The sequence below is a fragment of the Amblyomma mixtum genome, chromosome 2 (genome assembly GCF_055824585.1).
Source record: "Amblyomma mixtum isolate Tamu chromosome 2, ASM5582458v1, whole genome shotgun sequence".
Lineage (NCBI taxonomy): Eukaryota > Metazoa > Arthropoda > Arachnida > Ixodida > Ixodidae > Amblyomma > Amblyomma mixtum.
The window spans coordinates 266,119,801-266,144,682 of record NC_143013.1 but is presented as its reverse complement, the minus strand read 5'-3'; the positions used below and the strand labels follow the sequence as shown (position 1 = coordinate 266,144,682).

Below are 24,882 nucleotides of genomic sequence, written 5' to 3'. Positions count from 1 at the left end.
ACAGAGGGCGCAGCGCACCTGTATGACGTGCATGGAGGTGTTCCGCTCGTCCTGTCCCACGTGCAGTTGGAAGAAGGGTTCGACACCGTGCACGCGCAGCAATGCCAGCCGCTGCTCCAGCGCCAGCGACGATCTGGTCACGGGCCTCCGCTGGTGGGCCCGCTCCAGCGAGGGCCACACGCCCAGGTAGTCCTCCCGCAGGAGCTCCTTGAGCTTGGCCACCGAGCCTTCTTCCACGTTGCCTGCGCGAGACGACCACGCGGTAGGTATACAGGGCGTCTCACCTGACAGTTTGCACAATTTTAAGGCGAAAGCCTGTAATGGCTCATACTGTCGTCCGTTAGCAGAGGGTGTCACACCTTTGGAAGCGTTTAACTCGTGCTAACTCGGGAAATAAAAAAAAAAAGATAGGAGAAAACGAATGGTTGCTGCGGGTAGAGGAGGAAGAAATAAACCTAGTAGCCACGTTTGATGACTGTAGAGTAATTAGTTAATTAATTACAGTCGAAAATGCCAAAATTGCGTCGGAATAGCGCGGACGTCGATATAACCACGGGAACGATGTGACGTCACTTCCACCGGAAGTCGTCACGGCATAGTGAAAATTATCACAGAATGGTCGGAAAAACGTCGGATTTGTGTCAAATTAGATGGGAAAATGTGTAATTAAGTGTAATGAACACTTAAGATCCCTGAAAGATGTATAATTTGGGTATCGATATGGCCACGGGAATAGTGTGACGTCACATTCACCGGAAGTCGTCACGGCATTGTGTCCCCGGCTAGACACCCTACCCCGGCTTTAGCCTCTCAACACTTTAATTGCCAGAGTGTCCTTGCAATTTTTTCAAATATAGGCTTTTTGAGTTGAAAGAGCGCTTTTTTCGGCATAGCATTGTCAGCGGTGTAGTACATCAGAATACAGCTGTGATGATAACTAGCAGGCTGGTTAACTAGTACTGAACAGTTCACTTTTTGACTATTACTGTTATGCTCCTTTATTATTAAAAGGCGTGGAGCCCACCGCAGGTAAATATCCACATCAGTTATTAAAATTTCGATAACACGGCTACCCTCGGCGCTGTGGCTTCACAAATTTTGGCTATTTCGGCTATTTCAACGAGCCACGTGTAGTGGGGAGGTTGTTTTGCCTGCAAGCTGCTCGCAAGCGCATGTATTTTGGCGCGATGTAGCCATAATTTCTTGGGCCACACTGCCGAGGGTAACCGCGCTTTGGAAATTCTAAGAACTTATTTGGACATTACTTACCGTAGGCTACGCGCCTCTTATTATTTAAGGAGCCTAACAATATTAGTTCAAAAGTTGACTGTTCAATATTAGTTAACCAGCCTACTAGTTAGCATGTCTTAGCTGTACACTGATGTGCTAAACCGCTGACAATGCTATGTCAAAAAAAAGTGCTCTTCTAACTAAAAAAGCTACTTCTTCTAACTTCTTCTAACTAAAAATTGTGTAAAGTATTAAGTGAAACACCCTGTATACGCTACAACATAGTTGCCACTTCCTCGCACCTGAAATATACAGGTTCTCTTCTTACTGCATCACAAGATTAGGTTATCGAGTGTCTAAGTGGACACAGTGGTAGTGGCGACAGCCAAAGACACATACTGTGATTTCATTATTACTATCCTTTCTTTACTGTGCGAAGTTCTATGGCCATTACATCTGCGTCTATTGAACCACGTGTCCTTTTCAATAATCGCGACTGGCGAGTCCAACGCTTTTTTGTGTTTGAAGTCCTTCGCCGCCTTCGCACTGGTTAAAAGTTTAGAAAGTATATGGGTCCATAGGTCCTTTGGAGGCCCATGGCCAAAACAAGATGATTGAGCCATACGTGCAAAAGGAGGTCCACGGGCAAAACAAGTCTATCGGGCCATGCCACGTGACGAGACAGGCAAGAGAGGAAATGCGTAGAAGTTCATCTGCTAACAGGAATGGTTATGAGGTTGGAAAAAAAAAATCGGGAAATCATATTTCTTGAATATATTCGTATTTTAAAGAAATTGAAATTTAATCAATAAAGCGATCAAAGGAAGATGAGATAAGAGAGTTACGACTACGCAAAAGAGACAATAAGTGCGCTGTGTTTGTTTGACACAGTGATGGTGCTGTTGATATCTTGCGTACCTCGGAATTGAGCAACTTTCCGGCTTTCTCATAAGCGACCTCGTGTCACGCATGTTCTCTTGATCCTCACAAAGAGTGCTCATTTCCCATGCTACTAACGTAGGTGAGGTATCTTTCATTTGGAGCGTATGCCGGTCGTTGTGGTGAAATACGGACGTTATACTCACTGGTGTTCATGCATGAGTTGTAGAGGGCTTTCACTTTGCTCACGGCGGAAGTCCTGTTAAGAGTTGTGGGCTCTTCAAGAAGCTCTGAAAAAAAACAAAACAAAGAGAAAGTGGAGCTGATGAAGTAACTTTAGCCATCTGTTAACTCCCGAAGAAACCATTTATTATCCTAGAACGTAGATTTTTTTTTTTCTCTTATTTGGTTGGTTCTCTTACAAGGCCATCAGCGAACACGCCAAGCTTTAAAAGAAAGTGGGCAAAGACAGGTCAATATTGCAAAGCGCCATATTACACACCACGTCAGAACGACAAGAGGAAGCTCATCTCCAGTTCCTTCAGCTTTGCTTTGAACGTGTGTTCATAGCTTCGGTTTAAACATCAAAACTAAAAAAAAACACGCGTCATTCATGGGGACTAGTGTCGAGGTAAACTTTTCCAAATCACTGACGACAGCTTTCAGCAGTTGTTCTATTAATGCCGCAACTCGCATCAGGCTCTTGATCCTTGCAGCACGGTGTTCTGCTGAACTAGTTGGATCGTTACGCTGAGTGATATAGCTCAGTGGTTGCTATGGCCAAACAGTGCCACGCCTACGGCTACATCGGGTCGGTCTGAAAACGCAACTAACAACGGATGCAGGAAACACGCCGCGATGATTCATTAGAAGGCGAACAAAAGCGCGACTATGAGGCGAAATACCAAGAAGAGAAGAGGGCTCGGGACCAACTAGCCCTCATGTCGACGTGGTGGAGAACCAAAGCTTACCGTCATTAGCTACTCCTGAGTAACTCACGAGACTGAGCAGTGCTTTACAACATACACAATGTATACATGCTTTGTATATGGTGGGCTTTTATGTTTACAATGGGTCTGATTTGACGTTCACGGTGGGCGTTTTATGTTCAGGCTGATTCAAAGCTAGGCAAACTCATCCCTAACGCTCTGCTGGGAAGAACCCCACGTTGCAACCCTATAGGGACTAAGTGCTCGAGCCAGTGTGAGTCGAACATTAAAGTCTACTGCGGACGCTTCGCTAATGTAAAGAAATCTTCGAAAGAAGCCGTCGGCTCCTCACAGATAGGGTTGAACGACCGTGGGCGTTCCACATTCTCGGCGCATGGCCAGCCTCACTCGATTTCCACTCGATTGTGTTGGGCCGCGCCCGTACACAATAAAACACGGCTCCGGCATAGAATGCAGCGGCAGCAGCAGCGTGGGGACTCACTCTTGAGCCGTACGAAGATGGTGTCCTGCATGCTGATGAGGACGTTGGTGTAGTAGTGGTCGTCGGGCGCCGAGTGCTGGTGCACGAAGTTGCCGCAGGCGAACGCGTCGAAGTCCTCGCACGGGTCGCGGTGCATCTGGGCGCGCTCCAAGATGGCCGCCGCTGTGGGGGGGGGAGGAGAGGCAAGGAACGATGAAAATGTAAAGAAAGAAAGAAAGAAAGAAAGAAAGAAAGAAATAAAGAAAGAAAGAAAGAAAGAAAGTCCTGGACTACTGTAGGCAGGCATACGTGTTTTGAGCACCGATGCGTTTTATTCCGGCGCTTTAGGCTGCGAATCCACTTTATACCATGTCCCTCTGTATAAAAGAATAGAACAGCTATACTTTTAAGCCCAGAGGAAGAGACAGCAAGGAACCTTTTTTTCTCACTCGGATTTAACAGCAGCGCGCCAGCTTTAGTTGTAAAGATGAGTCAGGTGTTATGTCTTTAGCTTCGCCTCCCCCCCTAGACAATCTATGTAAGATAAGATTTGGGACTTCATTGTAAGGTGCCAGTCGGGTTGTTAGATTTGTCGCTGGAGCAGCACCTCTTAGACAAGCTATATGCCGGGCCAGCATTTACGACTTGGAACAGGAAAAATTTTAGGAATTACTTTACATTTGCTTTTTGTGGACGAGTAGGTCATGTGTGCGTGTATATTCTTTTCCTTTTTTTTTCGCATGCTTCGAGGTCTATGCAACTGAATGCTACTTAACAGCATGCATATATATGTTTGCACTGCTCATACAAACACACTTGTACCGCATTTCAATAAAATTAAACATTTTGTCAAACTTGCCTCTCTTCCTGGGATATTACTTGTAGGAAAGAAGGGAGAGGAACATTGTCTCTAACCGCAAGTATTTAGTTTCGGTTGCATATTCGAAACACATTCAAAACACAGCAGAAAACATAAAGCGTTCATGAGGCATCCTTCTCCCTGAGGCTCATGGCCTTCGTTTCAGAACTCTAAGGAACGGAAAGGAAAATAAAACGAAATAAAAGATGCAGGAACCCCTCAGGCACCAGACGCTACAGAACGCTACAAATTATCCACCACCGATTTCGCACCCGAAATCACTACCGTCAGATCTCCTTCTTGGTCTCACTATCCCCGTTTCAATACCTCCTTGCGAAGGTATCAATCAATCAATCAATCAATCAATCAATCAATCAATCAATCAATCAACCAATCAATCAATCAATCAATTTTCGCAGAAAGCAAGTCTAAACAATCCTCTTCCTGTACCCTCTCTCCACCTCTTCAATCTATTAGAAACTTGACACCGTACTACTCGTGGTCATCTCTAAAGAAAAAACCGAGCAGGTCGAGTTTTTAATTAGAACGTCTTACTCCCTCCCCTTATTTTTTATTGTACTTCAATGTACGTACTATCGGCATAAAGTGATGCGCTAGCCTGCTGAAACTGCGATGGGCAGCAGTTTCACAAAGTGTACTATGCAGAAACGGTCACGCCAAAGTATTTTCGTCCAAGATCGTTCCTATGCGGAGCGGAAATGTACGACGGTTTTTTTTCACATAAAACATGCATAAAGAATGCGAAGGTTCTGCTGCCGCTTACTGGGGTAGAGCGCTTTGTTTTGTTAACCGCCTGTCTGTTCCCCCTAAAAAAGAAAGAGCTAGCCCCAACTAATGGTACCTTTGGTCAGCCGCGAACCTTTCATCGGCTGTTCAAGCTGAGACAGTCTGTGCGTGCGTATGCGTACGGGTGTGTGTGTGTGCGTGTGCGTCTATGTATGCCTGTGTGCCTGTGTTGGCCCACGTGCCGATTATTAAGAATATTGAAAAATAATTTTTAGTTTTGGCAGCATAGTTTTCCGGCAAAATATTAAGCTTACGACGAACACCTTTTTAGATTCGGCCACTGCTTGGTTGACGTCACCTTTCAGCCCCACAGTGTTGCACGCTTTTAGTGAGGCAGCTTACACTTTTGAACGCTTTACACTTTTGGTAAAAGACGGCGCCACGGTTCACAGAATCGAGAACTTTGAACCAATTATAATTTTGTCTTTCACAACAACGGGCACATGAAAAGTTCGCGAGTGTTGCGTTTCGAAGAGAGCTGACATCATGCAAAGTAGATGTAACGCAATATCAGCGCAAGAGGGAGCGCTTCGACACATATTCTCACTTAGCACCCGCGTGTTTACTTAGTCGTAAAAAAAAAAAGGAAACAGAGCGAAAGAAACACAAAAAAGGTGGCAAATGATGTTGTCTTTGACGCGAAAGGGCCTTCCTTTTTGTTTGCTAAGCTTTTTTAAGATTAAAGACGTGTAGAAAAAACACTGTGCTCCACAATTTCTGGCGGAAAACATAAGTGCGAATGATAAGGAAGGCATTTGTTTGTTTCATGTCTTCAGCAAAAGAGCGCACGAACTGCTCTCTTCGCTAAAAAGTTCACTCGTTTGCTTTGCCAGAAATTCTTTTACGGCACGAGCCTCCACGCAGTCGGCATGACAAACAAGACAGGAGTTAGTTTTGTCTTCAGGCTATATTGAGGGTATTTTTTCTTTGTTTATTTTCTTGAAGTGTTAGAAGGTGAACTGCGCGCACCCTATTGGAATTGCAAAAGAGTTACAGCCCTTACCTGCGCGTATGCATTCTGGGCTGTAGCAGGTGTTCCTGGTTAAAGGGGGTGGTGCTTCCCACCGAGTGTCTTCTGCAAAAAAAAAAAAAAAAAAAGCGAAAACCACAAAACGGCAAATTCGATCAGCAGCAAATGGCACATAAGCCGTCACAAGTAAAAACTAGGACATCGCGCATTGCATCTTTTATTGTTGTGCTAGAGCAGACTTTCGGTGTTTCCGCAATACGTAACATTGTACTTACTCAAATCGGTTGCTTCTTTTTGTCATGAAACTTCGTTGCTCGCAATTTTCGTTATTCGTCCTTTATCATTTAACTTCTACTTATTTATCTCAATATTGGATTATGTTACCTTTGGTGGTTTCGCTCAGCTGCTAGGTTTTTTTTGTGCACGCAAGCTTGTTCAGTATGCATTACATAACCCCCTTTCTTAATTTTTGTAAAGGTTTTTGTCTCAGTGTGCGGCGTTTTCGACTCGGGAGTTGAAAACTAAATCGACCCGTTAGTAAATATTGTGCTCTTCAACTGCCGAGCCAAATATGAACACACTATACTTAGAGTAAAATTAAGTCGTTGTATGACTCCCGAAAGAAGAAATAAATAAGGAAAAAACATGATCAAGGAATAACACATCCGAAGGGAACTGTACGACAGGCACTAGATTCGATCTCAAAACTCCCTAAGAAAACACAAAAACCCGGTTTTCAAATCACTCTGGGAATTCTTGTCTCTTTATAACTTTACGCGAACTAACAACTGAGCTGTTAGTTTGCGCCTATCTGTGTATGTGTTTCCTTTTTCTGTCTTATCCACCGCAACACAAGAGATTCTAATAGGTGCCAAGCCAACTGATCTGATCACAACCAGTGTTCTGAAGTTTTCGAAACCATATGATTGAAACTCTTACAATCCTTTGAACTTAGACATCAAACAAACTAATACTCTTTCTTTGTTCAAGGTCAAATTAAAGCTTTTCCTTCTTAATGTATGATTTTTTTCTGTTATTGATACTACGTATCGCGGCATCTGTGAGTGTTTTATTGTACATTCTCCTGCATTATTCTGTTTGTATTTAAATATTTCGGTAACTTATATTACTCTATGTATCTATCTATTCATTCTCTGCCTAGCTATTTAATGTGTTGTGTATTTCCTATTTTGTTGCTTATTGAAATTTATTTTCATGGCAGGTTCCGCTCGCGGTCTTGTACCACGGGACCTCTCGCTGTGTACACTTGTAAATTTGTTTGGATTCCTTAATAAACTTTCAACTTCAACCTCAACTCCTTCCACGGTTCGATAAGCCCACCGGGTGGGCTTATCGAACCACGGAAGAGTTTCGATAATATGTTTTTTTTCTGTCCATTCTATCTCTTTGGGAGCGGCGTTCGAAAACTACTCACGAACGATGTTCCAGAGGGCATAATAACACAGTCGATATCACACACACAAAAAAAAAGTCCCGTAAGAAAAACTTCGAAGTGAGTCTTTCTTAAAGAAAACATCTGTGGTGTGACATGCTCTTAAAAGAGACGCACTGATGTCTCTATCGGCGTTGAACTTTTCCATCAAAGGAAGATGTCCGTATTGTGAATCAATAAAATATAAAAAGTTTAAAAGGAGGCAGGCAACAGGCCAAGCCACCTAGACTTTGTACTAAAAAAACGCATGGTTCTGGTGTTCAAAAATGCTCAGAGTCGGCTGATACGCAGCATAGCAGAGTGCTATATTTATGTTTTTTTTTCTTATTTTTTGCGCGATGCGCTTCACGATGGCAGATCCCTCCGGGCACCTTACCCAGTCTTCCAAGTTTGTGTGAGGGCTGATTACCTGCAGTCCCTTTGTGTCGGCATGTCTGTGCGTGTTTGCTTTTCGCTCAAATAAACGACACGCCACAAAGGCCGCACTATCCAATCCCCTTTCTGTTTTGGGTTCGTTCAAGATCCCTAAGTAAGAGTGCAGCTTTATTTCGTGATCATGGCGCGCTCCTTCCTACTGATCTTTCCAAAATAGGGCGCACGCATAATACACTTAAGACACGCCACACAGCTCGTGCAAGCCGTGCGTTCTCCACGGAGCGAAAGTCTCCTGACAGCGTTAATCTCATTTGCCTGGAAGCTTTGATCTCGTTTGGTAAGTGACAGAGTTGCTACACTCCGGAGATTTTTTGTAAATAACAAAGTAAACTAAAGATAAAGTGGAGAGCGTCTACTCAGCAAAGCGGGCACGTTAACCCATGACAAAGACTGCATCGAGGCATCCCTGAAGGGGCTACACCAGGAGCTAAAGAATTACTTTTTAATAACCTAGTTTCAATATAGCGACACCGGAATTTTCTCCTTGTTGGTTTATCATTAAAGTTCATTCATTTAAAAATCGCGTGTTTGTTTATAATCCTTTACACGCCTGATTAGATGACCTACCAAGCCTGTAAAGCTTGCTTTTTCTCATAACGAGCACGCTTGCAGTGATGCATACTTCGCAGGCTTGCAGAATATCCGTGCCTAACACCACGCCGGCTGCTCTAGACTGTAAAGTGCGACCTCTACCCTTGACAACCGAAGCGTTAAATAAGCCATTTTAAATAATAAGTTTATTTGACCCACTACGGCAAAAATATCAGTCGCGTCCGAAGGGCGGTGGCGGCGTGATAAAAAAGGCTGCTATCAGAGACGCTAGTAGAGACACACCGTAGACAAAAAGTTTTAAAAAGATGTCTTGGAAGACAAAAGAAGTGGCAACTTCGCCTGAAATGCGAGCGGGGCATCGCTGGGATTCCTTTCCCCGTTTGAGTGCAAAGGCACAACACGAGGTATGACCGGTTCACCAAGTTTGTGTGAAGCTTGACCTTGAGGGTGACCTTGGCCGAACCATGAATAAATAAACGAATAAAATAAACATTGTCGCGACTGGGATTCAAACCCGCCGCGGCGCGAACAGATAAGCTTCCCTGCACACTGCCCGAGAGCCCTATACTATCGCCGCCGCGGATAACGCCTCCTGTCAAATTGCAACATATTCTCGCGCTATGCATTGCAAATCATCGCCTTCATCAACTTCGCTGCCTACTGCACGAGATGCCTTTACTACGTACAGGTGAATACCAACCTTTACCACCCGATTCTTGGCCGATCCCCCAGATTGGGTATGTGCCATTCTGTCGTAGGCTACAACAACAACAACAACACTGCACGAGAGCACTACGGTACCGGCGCAGCCGATGAAGCTTCATGTTAAACTGCAACACACTCTCGCGCTGCTCATTGCGCGTCATCGTCTTCATCAACTAACACCACTATCCAGCTAATATCGTCGCCAGACATGCCGACGACCCAGCAAAGCAAAGCCACGAGCCAACCAGGCTAAACACATGCTTTCGCACGTCTAACCGGTTTAACTACGTTAAAGCCCTACCACATTTTTTTTTTTTTTTTGCCATGCTTCAATACAAAGCGTAGGCTATCTAATGCGTCATTAGTTCGAGCAGCTATTATTCGTCGTTCGGTCGCTTCTCGTGTCGGTAAACAAAAAAGCTGCGTAGAATAATATGCGAGAGCACAACTTTCTTTTTCAATGAGCAAAATCATTTACTACTGGTTTGATTAGGTCGAGCATGCTCTGTGTTCGCTCATTTAACTGGAAAATTTGTCTGGACTCTTCACATTTAACGACAGCCCGGATGATAATATATCTGTCTATTTCGCCCACACATCGCACCCCCACAAGAAAGGCACGGAAACTTTATATAACTGTATAGGTATTCTGAAAACTTCAATAGTAACTGTATGAAAACTATACAGAGCATCTACGCACACGCGCGTATTTTACAGTGCTTAAATAAGGCTTTCTACAGGACCGCGCTCTGTTCCACTTTAAACTCGGCGATTGCGAAATGCCTCACTCCCATAACTTCGCAACTCGCGTCGTCAAAATTTCACGTTACGCCATCCTTGTGGTTGACGCCAGCGCGCTCCAGGCAGGGCATTCGTTTTTGTTTGCTTGTTTTGTACTTTTTTTCGCACTTAAGGGCAAGAAAATTGCGACCGTATGGGCCTGCTTGCGGAGAAGTTACGTAACATATTTTGCGTTCTACTTGCCATATCCGAATTTTCCCTATCTATTTATCTTTCTTGCTCTTTTCACGTTCTTTCCTTTGGCGATATTTTGAGCCCGGCACCCTATGACGTAACACCTTCGCGCGGGAGGAACGGTGGTGAGATGGCACGAAGCGAAAGTAACCTGACCGGCCACTACTCAGGCCTTTGAATTGGCAATGCCTGCTCACGCGGGCAAATAGGCGTCGACCTCCCGCAGAAGCCGATGTAGAGTGCGAAATTGAAATTTTTTTCGCTGCATGATGCGTACTCTCCGGATACTTTTATATGGACTGCATGCAAGTTTGCCGGAGCTGCTAGCGTTGGGTCAGGTTCTGGCTGGCGCCGACAAAACAGGCGCTATGCACCCTTTCATATAACATTTCACGAATCCGTTGCTCGGCAGTTTGTATTGCGGGCGGCGTCGAAAGGAGCGTCTGTCGTTGAGCGCAGAAGGTATTTGCGACATCCGCTCATAATTCTGCGGGTGTTCGCACCGTTGCGGACATAAATACGTCCTATTCCTAACGACGACCGCACGTTTTTAGTGCTGAATGTAGTAAGAAAAAAAATCCTGCAATTACTTCTTATGACAAAGAAAAAGGAAATGACGGAGGAAAAATATCTCTCTCAGACACTTTTCTGCTATTTTCTTCTATTCTTATCTCCATGTGTATTCCTCTCTATGCCCCTTTCCTTTCCTTCTGCGTCATTATTTTGTGCCTGTGAATTAAAAGGGTGAGTAATTTACCAAAGGCTCAAATGCGTCGGTGAGCCTGTGAATGAGTGAAGGTGCAAGTTAGCGAGAGAGGCAACAGTCGAGCGATTTAACGATCGCATGTCTTCTCGACAGAAGTGCTGGCTAAGTAACCAGCACTCGAGTCAGTGAAGGTCGATAAAAAAGTTGTGTGATAAAAAATTACTTGGAATGTTTACTACATTCGAATCGGAGCGAAAGCACAGATTTGTGCTACGTAGAAGACGATGTTGAGCAGGCAGTGCCGCGGTACGGAGCAGATGGAAGTTGGTGAAGACGACGCTCTCCAATGCACAGCGCGAGAGTGCGGTGCAGTTTAACACGAGGTGTGTTGGCTGCGGCGATAGCCCGCTGAGCGGCCCTGAAAGGAGATCCGTTCGCACAGCCTCTGGTTCGACTCCCAGTAATGGATATTGATTCAATTTCTGTTTATCTTTTTCATGGTTTGACCTCTAACTCAGCTGAAGGTCAAAACTAGGCACCCGGTGATCGAAGCCCGAGGTCCTGTAGTGAAGCTTTCGTTTCAAAAAGTGTACAGTTACCCAGCTGTAGCTTTAAACTTGCTGGCGTGGCAATTGCCTGCAGGATTAGTGCCGTGATCTTAGGTTTTAAGCACTTGGATGGGCGTGAAGGATGGGTGTGAAGGTGCAGCATATTTCGTTTCCTCTATATCGGCAAGCTTTTCTAGTGTGCTGTGCCGTGGCCTCAAGTGAACAAGCGGACGTTCACTGCACTGTCGTGTACAAAAGCCTACAGGACGCATTAACGATGATCAAGGCGCATATATGTCACGTTTGAGAACGATCGCCTAATTTGACTTCCACGCATGAGAGCATGCCAGTGTAACTTTCCCATATGTTGTCTGAAGCAACCGGCTTATAGCCGAACTATGGTTTCCGGTTGCTGCTCGCGCGTGCTGGAGACTTTTGTACCCGACTGTACATTGGCCACTGACAGTTTCATGGTTGCGCGCATCGTGGCTCACCTGATGAGGTGGCGATGAGGTGCACGACCAACAGTACAGCGGTGATCACAAGCAGCAGGACACAGGTGACGGTGAGCGCCCGCTCCAAGCTTGTCCGGTGCAACCACCAGTAGCAGTGACTGCGAACGTTAAAAGTGGCCTCACCTGAAGCACACACACACAGTTTGCATCATGGCCACAAGTGAGCTGCGTAGGAACCGAGCGCAAGCAGCTGACTGCGCGCCACAAATTAACCGAAGTGCAATGAATGAATGAATGAATGAATGAATGAATGAATGAATGAATGAATGAATGAATGAATGAATGAATGAATGAATGAATGAATGAATGAATGAATGAATGAATGAATGAATGAATGAATGAGAGTAAAGCGCGCTTTTAGTGCCATGCACAAAATATAGCAGGGCAAAGCTAAGAATCCAAGTCATAATACCACAAAGCAAGAAGAAATACAGATATGAGATAAGACATGGCAGCAAGAAGATTGGGCTTGCGCATACCAAACTGGGTTCAATTTCTCTGACGCACCACCGAAGAAGCTGTGAAAAAATTGAGTGCAGGAAAGTTTGTTTCGTATGCGGAGAAAATTGAAATGCTCTGAAATCAATAAATAAAAGGCACGCTACCTGTGTTCTGCACAAGGCGTGTGCTAAGAGTGCAAGAAAAGAACCAAACGTTTACTGAAACCAAACGCTGAAAATCATGAAAAGAATCCATGTGAAAAGTGAAAATGGCGCAGCTCGTAATGGAACAAAAAGTGAAAATGCTACAACTGTCTTTGTCATTTCTTTGGCAGATTGGTAGAGAGAAGGCCGGAAGATGGGTTAAATTTCTTGATAGCACTAACAAAGTGGACATGAGAATAGGGAGCCTCAATGTGCTTGGCCAACGTTTCGACAAGAAGACGCATGCAGACGAAGTCCTCTTGTCAAAACATTGGTTAGGCAGCCTAATGCTTCTCCCTCTTTTGTTCAAATTGTTTGTGTTGTCACTCCTTTGTGCAGTACGAGAGAGATATTTCTGAAAGATCTTTTTTTTTTTTAGACCAAATATTCGCTACTTTGTATGTTTTCAGTATACAGCACTAGATATAAATGGAGGTAAAGCTGGAGCGAAATAGCGGATATGTTTGGGTATCTTCCATACTGCCCCATTTATTCGCAATACCTGGCAGCAGTCAACTCGCAGTTTCAGCAAAAAAAAAAGGGACTTCTGAGGTTTCTGGGAATCTTCGCTTCCCACCATTGCCTTTCGCGGCTGCTGCCGGCACGCCACGTTGTTCTACTCTTCCCCATTCTCCCGCCTCAAGCAGCGGAGAGGGGTCTGAGTGACTAATAACTGTCATTCCACCACAGCTGCGCCCACGCTTCCCAATGACCTTTGCCATTGGTGCATTTTGGAGGGAATTCGGAACCCGATTCGGAAGCCGCGAGCCCAGAGAGACAGCGTAAGGTGCATATGCTACTGTTCTTGTCCGCCGCCATTTGCCGTTCGGGAAGGACCATTGCCTGCCCGAGCGCGCCAACACGGGGTCCTCTAACCTACAGCGGCTCGAGCCTGTCTAGTGGGATCCATCAACTTCCGACAGACGTACTTTGCGTTGATTGCCCACACTCTCTCGCAAGCGACCTAACGGTCACCACGAGAGAGAGATAATAGTACTACCGCGGGGACATTCTTCTGCAGCGGCGTGCTAGCGGCGTGCATTGCTTTTGTCGCTTCGTGCCCGCAGTGGTGCCTTGCTCTTCGAACGTCCCCGGGACGGTGTGACTGTTGCGTGTGCGTATCGCTGGAGAACAAGGTCAATAAACGTCTTCTTTGTGAACCTGGAGGCTTCTTTCTTTGCGGCGAATCGCTCTGCTCCCTGCGGAGGTTGAGTGCGCCGCAGGGCAACCACGTTCTTAGCCATGAAAGCAAAGAGTTCTGAGCCTCTCTCGCTGCTAAGTGGCTTCGTCCGTACCATGTGGCCAGAGTCTGGTCGCCACTCGCGTTCCTGCTGAAGGATCCCCATACGGGGAAAACCAGCCGTGCACACGTCGCAGACGTGAATGCCTACGAGTCACGGTCTGGCGAGCTTGCCCCGGTATACCTATCGGTATCACAGGCAACGGCGAAGGCGTAACTGATGCTACACAGTACGCAAGAATACCACGCACCGGCACGATCTCAGGCAACGGTCATCTGTGTGATTGATGCGGGACGGCGGACTCTTCCGCAACCGAATGCGTGCAGCCTCAGCTGGCGAGCTTTCTCGTCAGGCCCCACCGAAGTGAAGCACGGTTTGTCCCCCTCTTGGCAGCATGCTCAGTTCCAGATCCCCACAGTGTTTGTTTATTTTTGTAGTCCGTTTCTACGAGGCACCTTTTTGCTTCTTTCATGAGAGCGACCGGCTTGCGAGACCAATTGCGACTGTGCCCCTTGCCCTTGCTCTCTTTCCCTTCTCCTTCCCATCATCCCTCTTTCCCAGTGCAGGTTAGCCAACCAGAACACCCTTCTGGTTAACATCCCCGTCTTCCCTCTTCCTCTTTATTTCTCTCTCTCTCTGTAGTCTGTTTCTAGTTTCTTTGGTGCTGTGTCTTTCTGTTTCCTTAAGTTTTGCATGTACATATGTAAGATGCGTTTTGAATTTGCGTTCACTTTTTTTTTTTTTACTAGACTTCTTTAGCAGCTGAGCCCACTCGCGCGTGCACTTATCTTCTTGCTGTGACAGATTGTTTCTTTCGTACAGCGGGTCTTTTTCCCCTTGCGTTCCGTCTCTAGATGTGTTTAGTCGTTAAGGAGTCGGTGTCTCGCGGCGCGCCGTTGTCCTGCCGCTGCGGAGGGGAAGTTGGGGGAAGGGGGGGAACATGAAGGGTGAGTTTGTTCGTTGACCCACGATGGCCGCGGCGGTGGGAGCGCTTCGGGACATTTCGGGGCGAGGCAAGTCCGCGAGTGGCGGTGTATCTGTGTGGCTGCGCACGTGCACGACCAAGAGCAGAGACGACGCGCCTGTGAGCAGTGCCGCGTTGTGTGCTGGCTGCTTGTGCGTGAGCATGGGGACCCCTCGTTGCTGACATGAATGCCCGCGCCTACTTCAGGGGACGCGAAAGGGTGCGTTCTTCTGTGCGCGATCCACGCGTTGCGGCACATCATGTTGATCCACAGGGGCGCATGTTTTGTGCTCTGTTGCGGCCAGTTGACATCAACGGAAAGAAGACCACCGACAGTCGTCCATCTCCCCCACTGGTCCCACTAAAGTCAGCGAGCGGTGAGTCGCTGACAGGCCCAGTGGGCCGCGCCATCGATCTTTGGGAAGGCCGTCCACTAGTTGTATAGTTGTGTTCACTTCGACTTGGCTACCGAGTAAATAGTCTGAACGCGGTTATTGTTGCTGCTCTCGGATGCGTAGCTAGGAAAAAGAATTCCACGGGTCTTATTCAAAGACTGGAATTTCTCGTCGAAAGCGAGTACGAAACCTCATAGCCGCGACGAGTGCCGTGTTGCTAGCTGGATAGAGGTGAACGTAATCTGTGCGACAAGGCAGCAGCAGTGAAGGTGGAGCTTTCCATAATGTCATTCTGCGATCACCTCCTGTTGGATTGTAAAATAGAGCCATCTCCGGGGGATCTGGGAGACCGTACTGGCTAGCTTTGGCCCCAGAACGCAAGTTCTGGCGGAGGAGTGGGCTGACAAAATAGTCTGACGTCATGGAAAACTACCGCGCGCTCGCCGTCGTCGCTTCGGCGGACGCGGTTGTTGCTACGCGCGTTTGTTCTTTCACTCTTTCCTCTCATATCTTTCAACTCTCCTCTATCTGCACGTGGCAGCGAATGTGACTCCGCTGGAGCCAGTAGGCAGGTCCATACAATTTCCTTTTCACCCTTCTTTCAGTCGCGACGACAACAGTCGCATCGGCCTCGCGCCAAATATGGACAAGGGAAAATGGACAATGCCTTGACATGACTTAAGCAGCGTCTTAAGCACACCACTGTTGCGAATAAAAATGACAAAAGAAGAATGATGCGGTGTGAACAATACGGTAGTGGCAGTGGTTCAGCAGAAGTTAAAAGAAGGTGCTTGCAATGGCCAACAAAAGCTGTTTGTAGTGGTTTGAAAGATAGCTAGGCAGTCGTTAGTGTGGTCAACTGCTTGCCAGCGCACTCAAACAGAGAATGACCTGTCATTTTTTTTCCTCCGTGTATGTGTGTGTGTCTTAAAGTTTTTTTTTATATGGCTGGAAACGTTTATTGGAGATTTTTGTTGTTGTTTTGCGTGTTTTGGGACCCGCCGCACGGTTTCGCCGATGGGTAAAAGTGCAATGAAGGAAAGTTGCGGGTTTCTCAATGGGCACAGACTAACAACCACGGCGCATTCGGGCTTTGCACGAGCCAAGGGCCCCGATCAGCCGTCACTACATGCACCATCTGGGTGCGGGGACCGCCGCGGCGTATTCAATCCCCGCAGGGAGGGGAGCGACTCACCGCAAAGAAACAGACCTCCAAGTTCACAAAGGAGATATTTATTGACCTCGTCCTCCAATGATACACTAACTCAACAGTCACCCAATCCCGGGGGCGCACGAGGAGCAAGCTCCGCTGCGCGCACGAAGCGACTAGAGCAATGCGCGCCGCTAGCACGCCGCTGCCGGAGAATGTCCCCGCGGCAGTGCTGTGATCTCTCTCTCTCGTGGCGACCGCTGGGCCGTTTGCGAGAGAGCGTGGGCAATCGACAAGGCACGCCTGTCGGAGGTCGCTGTGCTTCACTAGACAGGCTCTAGTCACTGTAGGTCAGAGGGCTTCGAATTGACGAGCTCAAGTATGCACTGGTCCGAACGGCAAAGGCCGGCGGACAAAAACAGCAGCATATGCACCTTACGCTGTCTCTCTGGGCTCGCGGCCTGCAAAGCGGGTCCCGAATTCCCGCCAAAAAACACCAATGGCAAAGGCCATTGGGAAGCGTGGGCGGAGCTGTGGCGGAATGACAATTATTAGTCACTCGGGCCCCTCTCCGCCGCTTGAGGCGGGAGGAAGGGAAAGAGTAGAACAACGCGGGATGCCGGAAGCAGCCGCGAAAAGGCAACGGCGGGAAGCCAGGGTTCCCGCAGTTTAAGTCAATGAAAGTTAACGGTAAACAAAATACACTTGGCCTGGTAACAAAATCAACGTAAACAGCGCTGTGCGCCCTGTCACAATTCACCGGAAAGGGGGGGGGGGGAGGGGGGGGGGGCATTTACCTAAGCCCGACTTAATGTGCTTGGTAGGTCTGCGATGATTCATTGAGCGGCCTCGTAGTGTGTGCGCAACCTCTACCAAAAAAATAAAAAAGAAGAACTCGTAGGTGTTTTTGCGAGCGCATACCACATATTTCTCATGTTAAGCTACACCACTCCGCAAATATAAACAGCAACAGCTCTTGCAATCACGTCGCGAAGAAACAGCGTCCTAGGCATGATCGAAACGGCACGCGGCGGGCGGTGGCATATTAACTTCGACCATGCGCCTGTGGTCATTTGCACTTTTTTCTCATTTGTCACCGTCTCTTGACCTGGAGCTTAGTAGCGGGAAAACCTTCGTTACTTGCTGTACTGACACATTTTTTTAAAATTTAATTCAAGGCGTGGATGAAGCATAGGCAGAAAAGTGTTCGAGAAATTGCGACTTTATAATGATATCTTCGAAAAAATAATAAAGTTCGGGGTCACGCAAGGGTAATCATAAGAGAAAAACCGCCAAATTTCGGGAATGTATTTCCCAGCTACCCCGCACACTTTTTTTACGTCGACATAGAAATAGACTCTCCAGTTTTGCGATCAGTGAGCGTGGCAGTCGGAAACTATCGGTTTCTGGAATTCGAAGTTCTGCCACAGCCTGCACTTCATTTTTTCCAAGAAAAAGGACATCGATTGTACCACGTCGACTCCGTTTCGAAGTTTTCGGTCTAGTGCCTTTAAGGACGAAACTACGAAAAAAAAATAAAGGAACGGCGTTTTGAATGCTGGGAAACGACGTTCGACAGGTCTTGCGTCCTTACACTAAACAGTGTTTCCAGTGAAATAACCAGCCGTGCACTCTCGCTCCTTGCAAACCATGCAGCATTATGAACGGTACGCAGTCCATTTAATTCGCCATGTGGGTGAGGACGATCAGTTCTGTTTTCTTTCAAGAGATATGAAGCTTCATGGGTGCCTTCAGTAGGTCTGTTTACATGAACTCGATGGAGTCGAGTCGAGTTTGCTTGTCGGGTAAAAAACCAGTTGTCGGATTCATGTAAACGCTGTCGGGTCGAGTAAAATAAGCGGTAGAGCGATTCGAGTTAACTCGCCTGTAGGGGGTAGGTTAACTCGCTTGACCCGCCTTTCTAAAAGCATGGAGTCGAAGTGTTAGCGGGAGGGGAGAGGATAAATGCGAACCTGTTTTTCGCCTGCGCCGTCATAGTCGCGCCTCCGAGACAGCGGTACCGTGCCGCCATCTTGGAGGCTGCCACTGCCCTCTCCCGTTTGCGCTGTTTGACGCTTGGTGTCGCTGGAGTTGATGCGGTCTCCGCCGTCGAGTTGGGCTGACCTAGCTCAACTCCATCCCTTGACTCGACCCGCCGCTGTCGGGTTCATGTAAACGCCGCTAGTGTCCCTCCACACGATTCAGGAGCAGACAGGGACTTTTGAACGAAGCTGCTCTTTAAGAGAACGCAAGGGACAGCTCCATCCAATATTTGATCTCAGTAAAATACTACTGTCTGGCACGCTGTAGCTTTGTCGACGCTGGTTCGGCAGCATAAGATGCCACGAATAGCGAAAAATTTGGATTGAAAAATCAAAATTTTCCTGCCACTCGCTTCATACCGGTGACGTCATCAAGGATTCCAGTTCATCGCGGACTTCTCCACCATCGATTACAAGTGGGAAGCGGTGTGGTCTCTTCTCAGAGATCAAAAAGAACAAAAAATAGCCTTTGCCGTCATCGAAGATTGCTAGTGAAAGTGGCCTGTGCCGGCGATACCTGTATTTAATGATAGTAGCCTAGAGCTTGGTAATCTATTGATATAGGCCAATTTCACTTTGCCCCTCTGTGTACTATTAATGCAAGAACATTAAATGGCTCATTGACTCGAAAACGCGGCGGCGTTCAGAGTGTGGCGGTGTTGGTCGAAACTGTGTGACGTCATCAAAGGCGGGAAAATACGAAATGTTTCCAGTAATAGCTCATATTAATACAACTGCACCAACTATAAAGCAGTATAGTAAAATTACAACAGAATACAAATAGAATTAGGAAAGAATCGGATTTGAATTCGAATAGAACCGAAATGCTTTCGCATTATTCGTGCGCAAGTTCCTTCAGTTCCCCCGAGTAATTTATTGCAAACAACGTGTCGCGGTTGAGCCTTTCCGATCCCTGTGGGCCAATTCACCTCCCTCTTACTCGTCCTCTTGCTAACCTCCTTTCCCTTTACCCTCTCTCGGACTGTCATTCGAACGATCTCGGCCTTTCGCACAAAGCCCTCCCTAGGCAGGCAGCTTGTTAACGCCAATCAAGGCCGGAAACGTGCGGCAAGCTCGCCTCTTTTTCCCGGGAGACTCGCTGTCTCTATCCCTCCTGCTTTTTTTTCTATTTTAGTTCGTTCTCTCTTCTTTTCTTCTTTCTTCTCTTCACCGCGTGGTAAGAGCGGGGCTTCGCGGCATGTCGTCGTGCTGCTCCAATGACAGGACTATTCTCAGCGCGGACCCTTCGGCCTTACGTCACTTTCGGGCGGATTGCGCTACCGTGATATAACAAAAGGCTAAGGAATCCCGATTTGTTCATCGTTTGTAGCACGCGTCTTCAATAAGCACTGCGCAAGCAGCGGGCGCCGTAGTACATTTATATGCCACCATGTTCGCGTGAGGTTTCAAAGTACACTCTAAAACACGAATACGCCTATATGGGTGTAAAAAGAGAGTAAGCTGCCCTCTAACGCCCTCCCTTTTATAAAAGGGTGCGCGCTAGAGGACAACTTATTCCCTTTTTTACTCCTTTCTGTTTAGAGTGTACGCCGCACAAATCTCTTTTTCGTTCTTTAGACAATGTATTTACTACAGCTTCTTTCCTGCATCTGCACCTTTGCTTTCTCCCTCCGTTCGCATTAAGCAGTGGCCTTTGCCGCCGCGGTGGCTCAGTGGTTATGGTGCTCGGCTGCTGACCCGAAAGACGCGGGTTCGATCCCGGCCGCGGTGGTAGAATTTCTTTGGAGGAGAAATTCTAGAGGCCCGTGTACTGTGCGATGTCATTGCACGTTAAAGAACCCCAGGTGGTCGAAATTTCCGGAGCCCTCCACTACGGCGTCTCTCATAGCCTTAGTCGCTATGGGACGTTAAACCCCATAAACCAAACTAAACCATCATTTCGACAAGGAAGTAGTATTTTATTTATTGAAATTCCACAGTGGTCGCTATATGCTGCAGTACTCTTTTCTACGATAAAAATTGACGTTTATTTCGTCGATCGTGGCAAGTTTTCAAGAACGATGCTTCTCGGCAGTATTTTTTTTTTGGGGGGGGATTCTCCATCCTGCGTTCAATGCAACGGCGAGGGATTTTTGTTCCTTTTTATTTGCCCGCCACGTTTTGTCGGGTGTGGTATTTGGCTGCTGAGGCTAAAATCGTGGAAATGAATCCCGGTCACAACGGCCACTTTTCGATCTAAACGAAACGCAGAAACGCCCGCGTGCTTCGTGATGTCCGCGCACGCTAAAGCACTCGCTGTGGAGAAATTAATGCTGTACTCCCCTCTACGGCGCCTCTCGTGGCCTGTCTAACTTTGGGACACCACACACATCATTAGAGTAGACTGGTGGAATAAAAAAAATGGCAGTGGTTTAGGTCTGGTTAGACCTGGAGGATTGCGAAAGCAACGAGGAGAGAGAGAGAGGCGATGGAGAGCGCGCGGCAACAGCGGCGGCCCCGGCACGCTGGCGATGCGCCGCTACTATGCATGCGCAATTGGCGAGCACGGCGGCCCCGGCACCTCTGAGTCACCCGCGCAGCGACGGCGCGCCAGCTGTGCGCCGTGTGACCTCACTGTTCCTCGCGCATGCGCAGTATGGCCTTTCGTCAGCCCCGCGAAATGGCTCGGCGACTCGCGTAGTGTTGCTTTCGCAACATACTAAAACAATACTTCATCCGGTACGACATAGAAGGTCCTTAGTTCATTTCCCCGCACCTTCGGAAGAAATTTTATGTGTTTCTCTTTGCTGCAGACGTCACTATCATATGGCCTACTGCTGACGCCATGCGAGAGCATGGTGACGTCACTGAGGAAATTCGTGCCATGAACGGCGACAGACGCCGACTAATGGGAGATATAATGCTTTCGCATTAAAAAGAAGACCTCACTAGTGAAGATGCTTTATCGGCATCCATGCTCTAGTCTCTGCAGGCTATCCCGGTAGTATGAGAACGGCTGTGGCGGCAGCACCCGTTGGCGGCCTCATTGCCCTTCGACGTTTCGCAGGTAGTGGAGCATCGATGGCAAAAGTGGATCGTTGTTCGTGGGAACAATGTCGAAAAGTGATTCGTTCATGGCAAAAGAGATTTGGTTTATTGGTTTATTGGGGTTTAACGCCCCAAAGCGACTCAGGCTATGAGGGACGCCGTAGTGAAGGGCTCCGGAAATTTCGACCACCCGGGGGTTCTTTAACGTGCACTGACAACGCACAGTACACGGGCCTACATTCCCAACATTGTTTTTATCCCGACAGCTTCCAGTTTCATCATTTACCAACAAAGCTCAGCCCACAAGGTCAAACATGTCGAGCACCGCTCATGCATTCAAGGGGCTCACAAAAGACTCTCTAATGTGGTGTGTCATGGATTCTCCGCAGTAGCCCAGCTGCTATGCCGCTTATAAGTGGTAGCGCAGCTCTTGGCCGCTCATGATTATGTGGAGGAGAAGCGCGGAGAACGCCAATGCATGTGTTGAAACTTCGCTACGCAGTAAAGAAGCACTTGCGGCCGAAACTGATGTGAACCCCTCGTTGCAGACCCGAAACGACGTCATCGTCACGTGACCGAAGGCGCCGCTGCGCAAGCTGGGGCGGCAGTGGAACCCGTAGACCTTGGCACGAGACCTCCACCCTCTCCTTCCTCGTACACATATCTCGTGGTTGTCTTCGGCATACAGTGAGGTCATTACATAGCAGTGTCACGTGACTTAGTGTCATCCGTCACGTGACTCATTAAATGCGTGCAGGGACGTTTTCATCTCATTTGTAAGCAATGATTTTGAATAAGTCATGCTACTAAGTCTGTTAAATAAGTAAAACTTCCGAACATATTTCCTTCCAGTATTCTCTCTTCCACATTTCCGCCACATGCACAGCTCACGGTGCAGATCGTGTCGTATGTGAACCCTTCTTCAATGTTTATCTTTTACCTGTTTTTTTTTTCGTGTTCCCACTCATTCCTTGGTGAAACGACGAGACTGGAGTAATTGAGCTGATATGCTCTCATGCGTGCTGAAAATGTTTTCGAAAATGACTGAATATAGTCTACCTTTCGTCCAGCTCACGTTTTTTCGGCCCTTTTCCACCTGCTTAATTACCATCCCTTCCTTATCTGTCGTACTCTTTTTCCTGCCCGCATACGCTTCATTCTCTCTCCCGCTTTCTTACCGAGCTGCCCTAAACCTAAAACGTTTCTGATTTTATTATTTTCCTTCTCTTCAAGCTTCTTTTTCTTTTTAATTCAGTAAATGCGTAATGTGAGAAGAACCAAAAAAAGTCTTTTTTTGCTTCTGCGTTCGCTTTTCGCACTTCCGCCGTCAATTCGCTCAGTGCGATTTCACCTGCCGTTACACGACGGGCAAGAAAAATAATGACATACGTTATTTTGTCGTCTTGAATATTGTTATTTCGTTGCGGGCGTTCAAAGAATCGGGAGAAGATGACAACTTTTGCATTTCACATTCCCGTTATCATTCAAGCCCACTTTTTACTTTCTTTCTTTCTTTTTTCGAGATAAAAAAAAAGCACGACACACACCGCACGTATCTCGGGCATATCTCGCACACTTTCATTCCAAACTCGCTCGCGTGCGCTCGGACCGTTAGCGAGCTGCTCCGTGCCCCAGGCAAGCTCCCGAATTTGTTCTCCACCTTTTCGAGCTGAAAGCAAGTAAAAATGTATATTTAAGAAGATTATTCTGAAGCGGGCTCGCACATGCACACGTTATGCTTTCCGCGGCACGACGTTCTGCTCGGCCTCCCTGCTTCGCAATCATTCCCGCAGAAACTGCTGCAACAGTGTTCTGCACACATTACGATGTTTTTGTATGCGTGTGTGTGTGTGTTGTATTCATACCCATCCATCTGTACATCTCACCCCTTACATATTTTTGGTACTTCTTTACAAAGCGGTGAAAACTTTTTCGCTCGCTTTTCATTTTTAAACGTGATCCGAAACTCGTTTTTTCTCGTTGTTTAGTTTTTGTCCCTTTACGCAATTTTCGGTCGGCAGTAGAGCACACGGGTGCCTTGCTCCCAGTAGCGGTCGCCGCAAAAAAAAAAAGATAAAAAAACAAACCGGCGAGATTGCCTTGCGGCGTATCTGCGCTGTTTTCCGCATGCGTGACGTTAATGAGAGGAGCGACTCAAACTTTTTTTTTTTGCTTTCCTGCTTTCGGGGCTACTCACTCAAAATGAGTTTTGATGGGGAAAACTGCTTACAAAGAAACTTTATGAGGAGAAAACACGGCGCTCGCGTACGAACTCGGGTGAAATAAAGGGAGAAAAAGGAATTCGAGCGGCAATGCTTTGAAAGCTAGCTGAAAGACACACAGAAGAACGTGGCAAGGGGCTTATACCGCTGAACTATGACAGAAGGGTGATTTTCTGAAGATCGAGCTTGAGTTTCATGCGCACAGTGTCATTTCAATTAGTTGCGACTAGTAATTTCTCGTCTTTGAACGCTTTCAGACTCCGTGTACTCAGTTGCGTACTTGCCCAAGCAGTAGCTTTCCGAGAGCGCATGCCATTCTTAATACTTATTCGTTTTGTTGCTTTTTTTTGTATCACGTGCAGTAGATAATGCTTCGCAAAACTGAAAACGGGACAACACATGCTTCTATTTAGCTGTGGAAGCAGATCTTGTCATCTAGTGCAGGTATGGCAATATATGTGCAGTGCCGAAAACAAATGTCGAATAGATTCTGTATCAGTGACTACAGGTGACGAATTTTTCGCCTTTAAAAATTTTGGCTTAGCGGTTACGGCGCTCGGCTCCCGACCCGAAAGACGCGGATTCGACCCAGGCCGCGGTTGTTGAATTTCGGTGGAGGCGAAATTCTAGAGGCCCGTGTACTGTGCGATGTCAGTGCTCGTACGGTAAAGAATCCCAGGTGGTCGAAATTTCCGGAACCCGTCACTAAGGCGTCCCTTATAGCCTGGGTCGCTTTGAGACGTTAAACCTCCATAAACCATAAACCATTCTGGAGCAAGAGAGAGGAAAGAGAAAAGCACAATGCATCATCGTTTAGCGCAGCCACCGTTGCCGTGTTAGCGAATGTGCAATTTCTCTGGCGCGAGTCATTTGTATGGTGCATGCGTTATCCGATTGTTGCTTAGCAGGAATGTCTAAGTTAAGCAGCCTTGTTAAGAACAGACATGTGGCGTGACTGTGTGCGTCACAGTGTGACGCCACAGGGAGGATTGCAATTTGTGTATTGTGATGCATATATTGTGAGCTAATATGTAGGTTAATATGGTCCGCACTGAAAATTAAAAAAAAGATAAAACAAATCAACGACTGCTTCTTTAGTTAGGAAGGAGCAGCGCGCTCGGCCTTCGGCCAGCAAGATACGCACAGATAGATAGTTATAGCTAGACAGATGGATAGATGCTTGATGCCATAC

General features: G+C 47.1%; 1 protein-coding gene across 1 annotated transcript in view; it reads right to left on the bottom strand.

Annotated features, from left to right (window-relative positions):
• Nucleotides 1–24,882, bottom strand: part of LOC149363875 (neprilysin-1-like) — a 66,604-nt gene that overhangs the window by 26,080 nt on the left and 15,642 nt on the right. The window contains exons 2-6 of the mRNA XM_089573857.1: nt 12,024–12,142; nt 6,189–6,260; nt 3,541–3,702; nt 2,316–2,399; nt 19–242 (exon numbers count right to left, since the gene is read on the bottom strand). Coding sequence (XP_089429983.1) covers nt 19–242; nt 2,316–2,399; nt 3,541–3,702; nt 6,189–6,260; nt 12,024–12,142 — 661 coding nt within the window. The remainder of the gene's footprint in view (nt 1–18; nt 243–2,315; nt 2,400–3,540; nt 3,703–6,188; nt 6,261–12,023; nt 12,143–24,882) is intronic.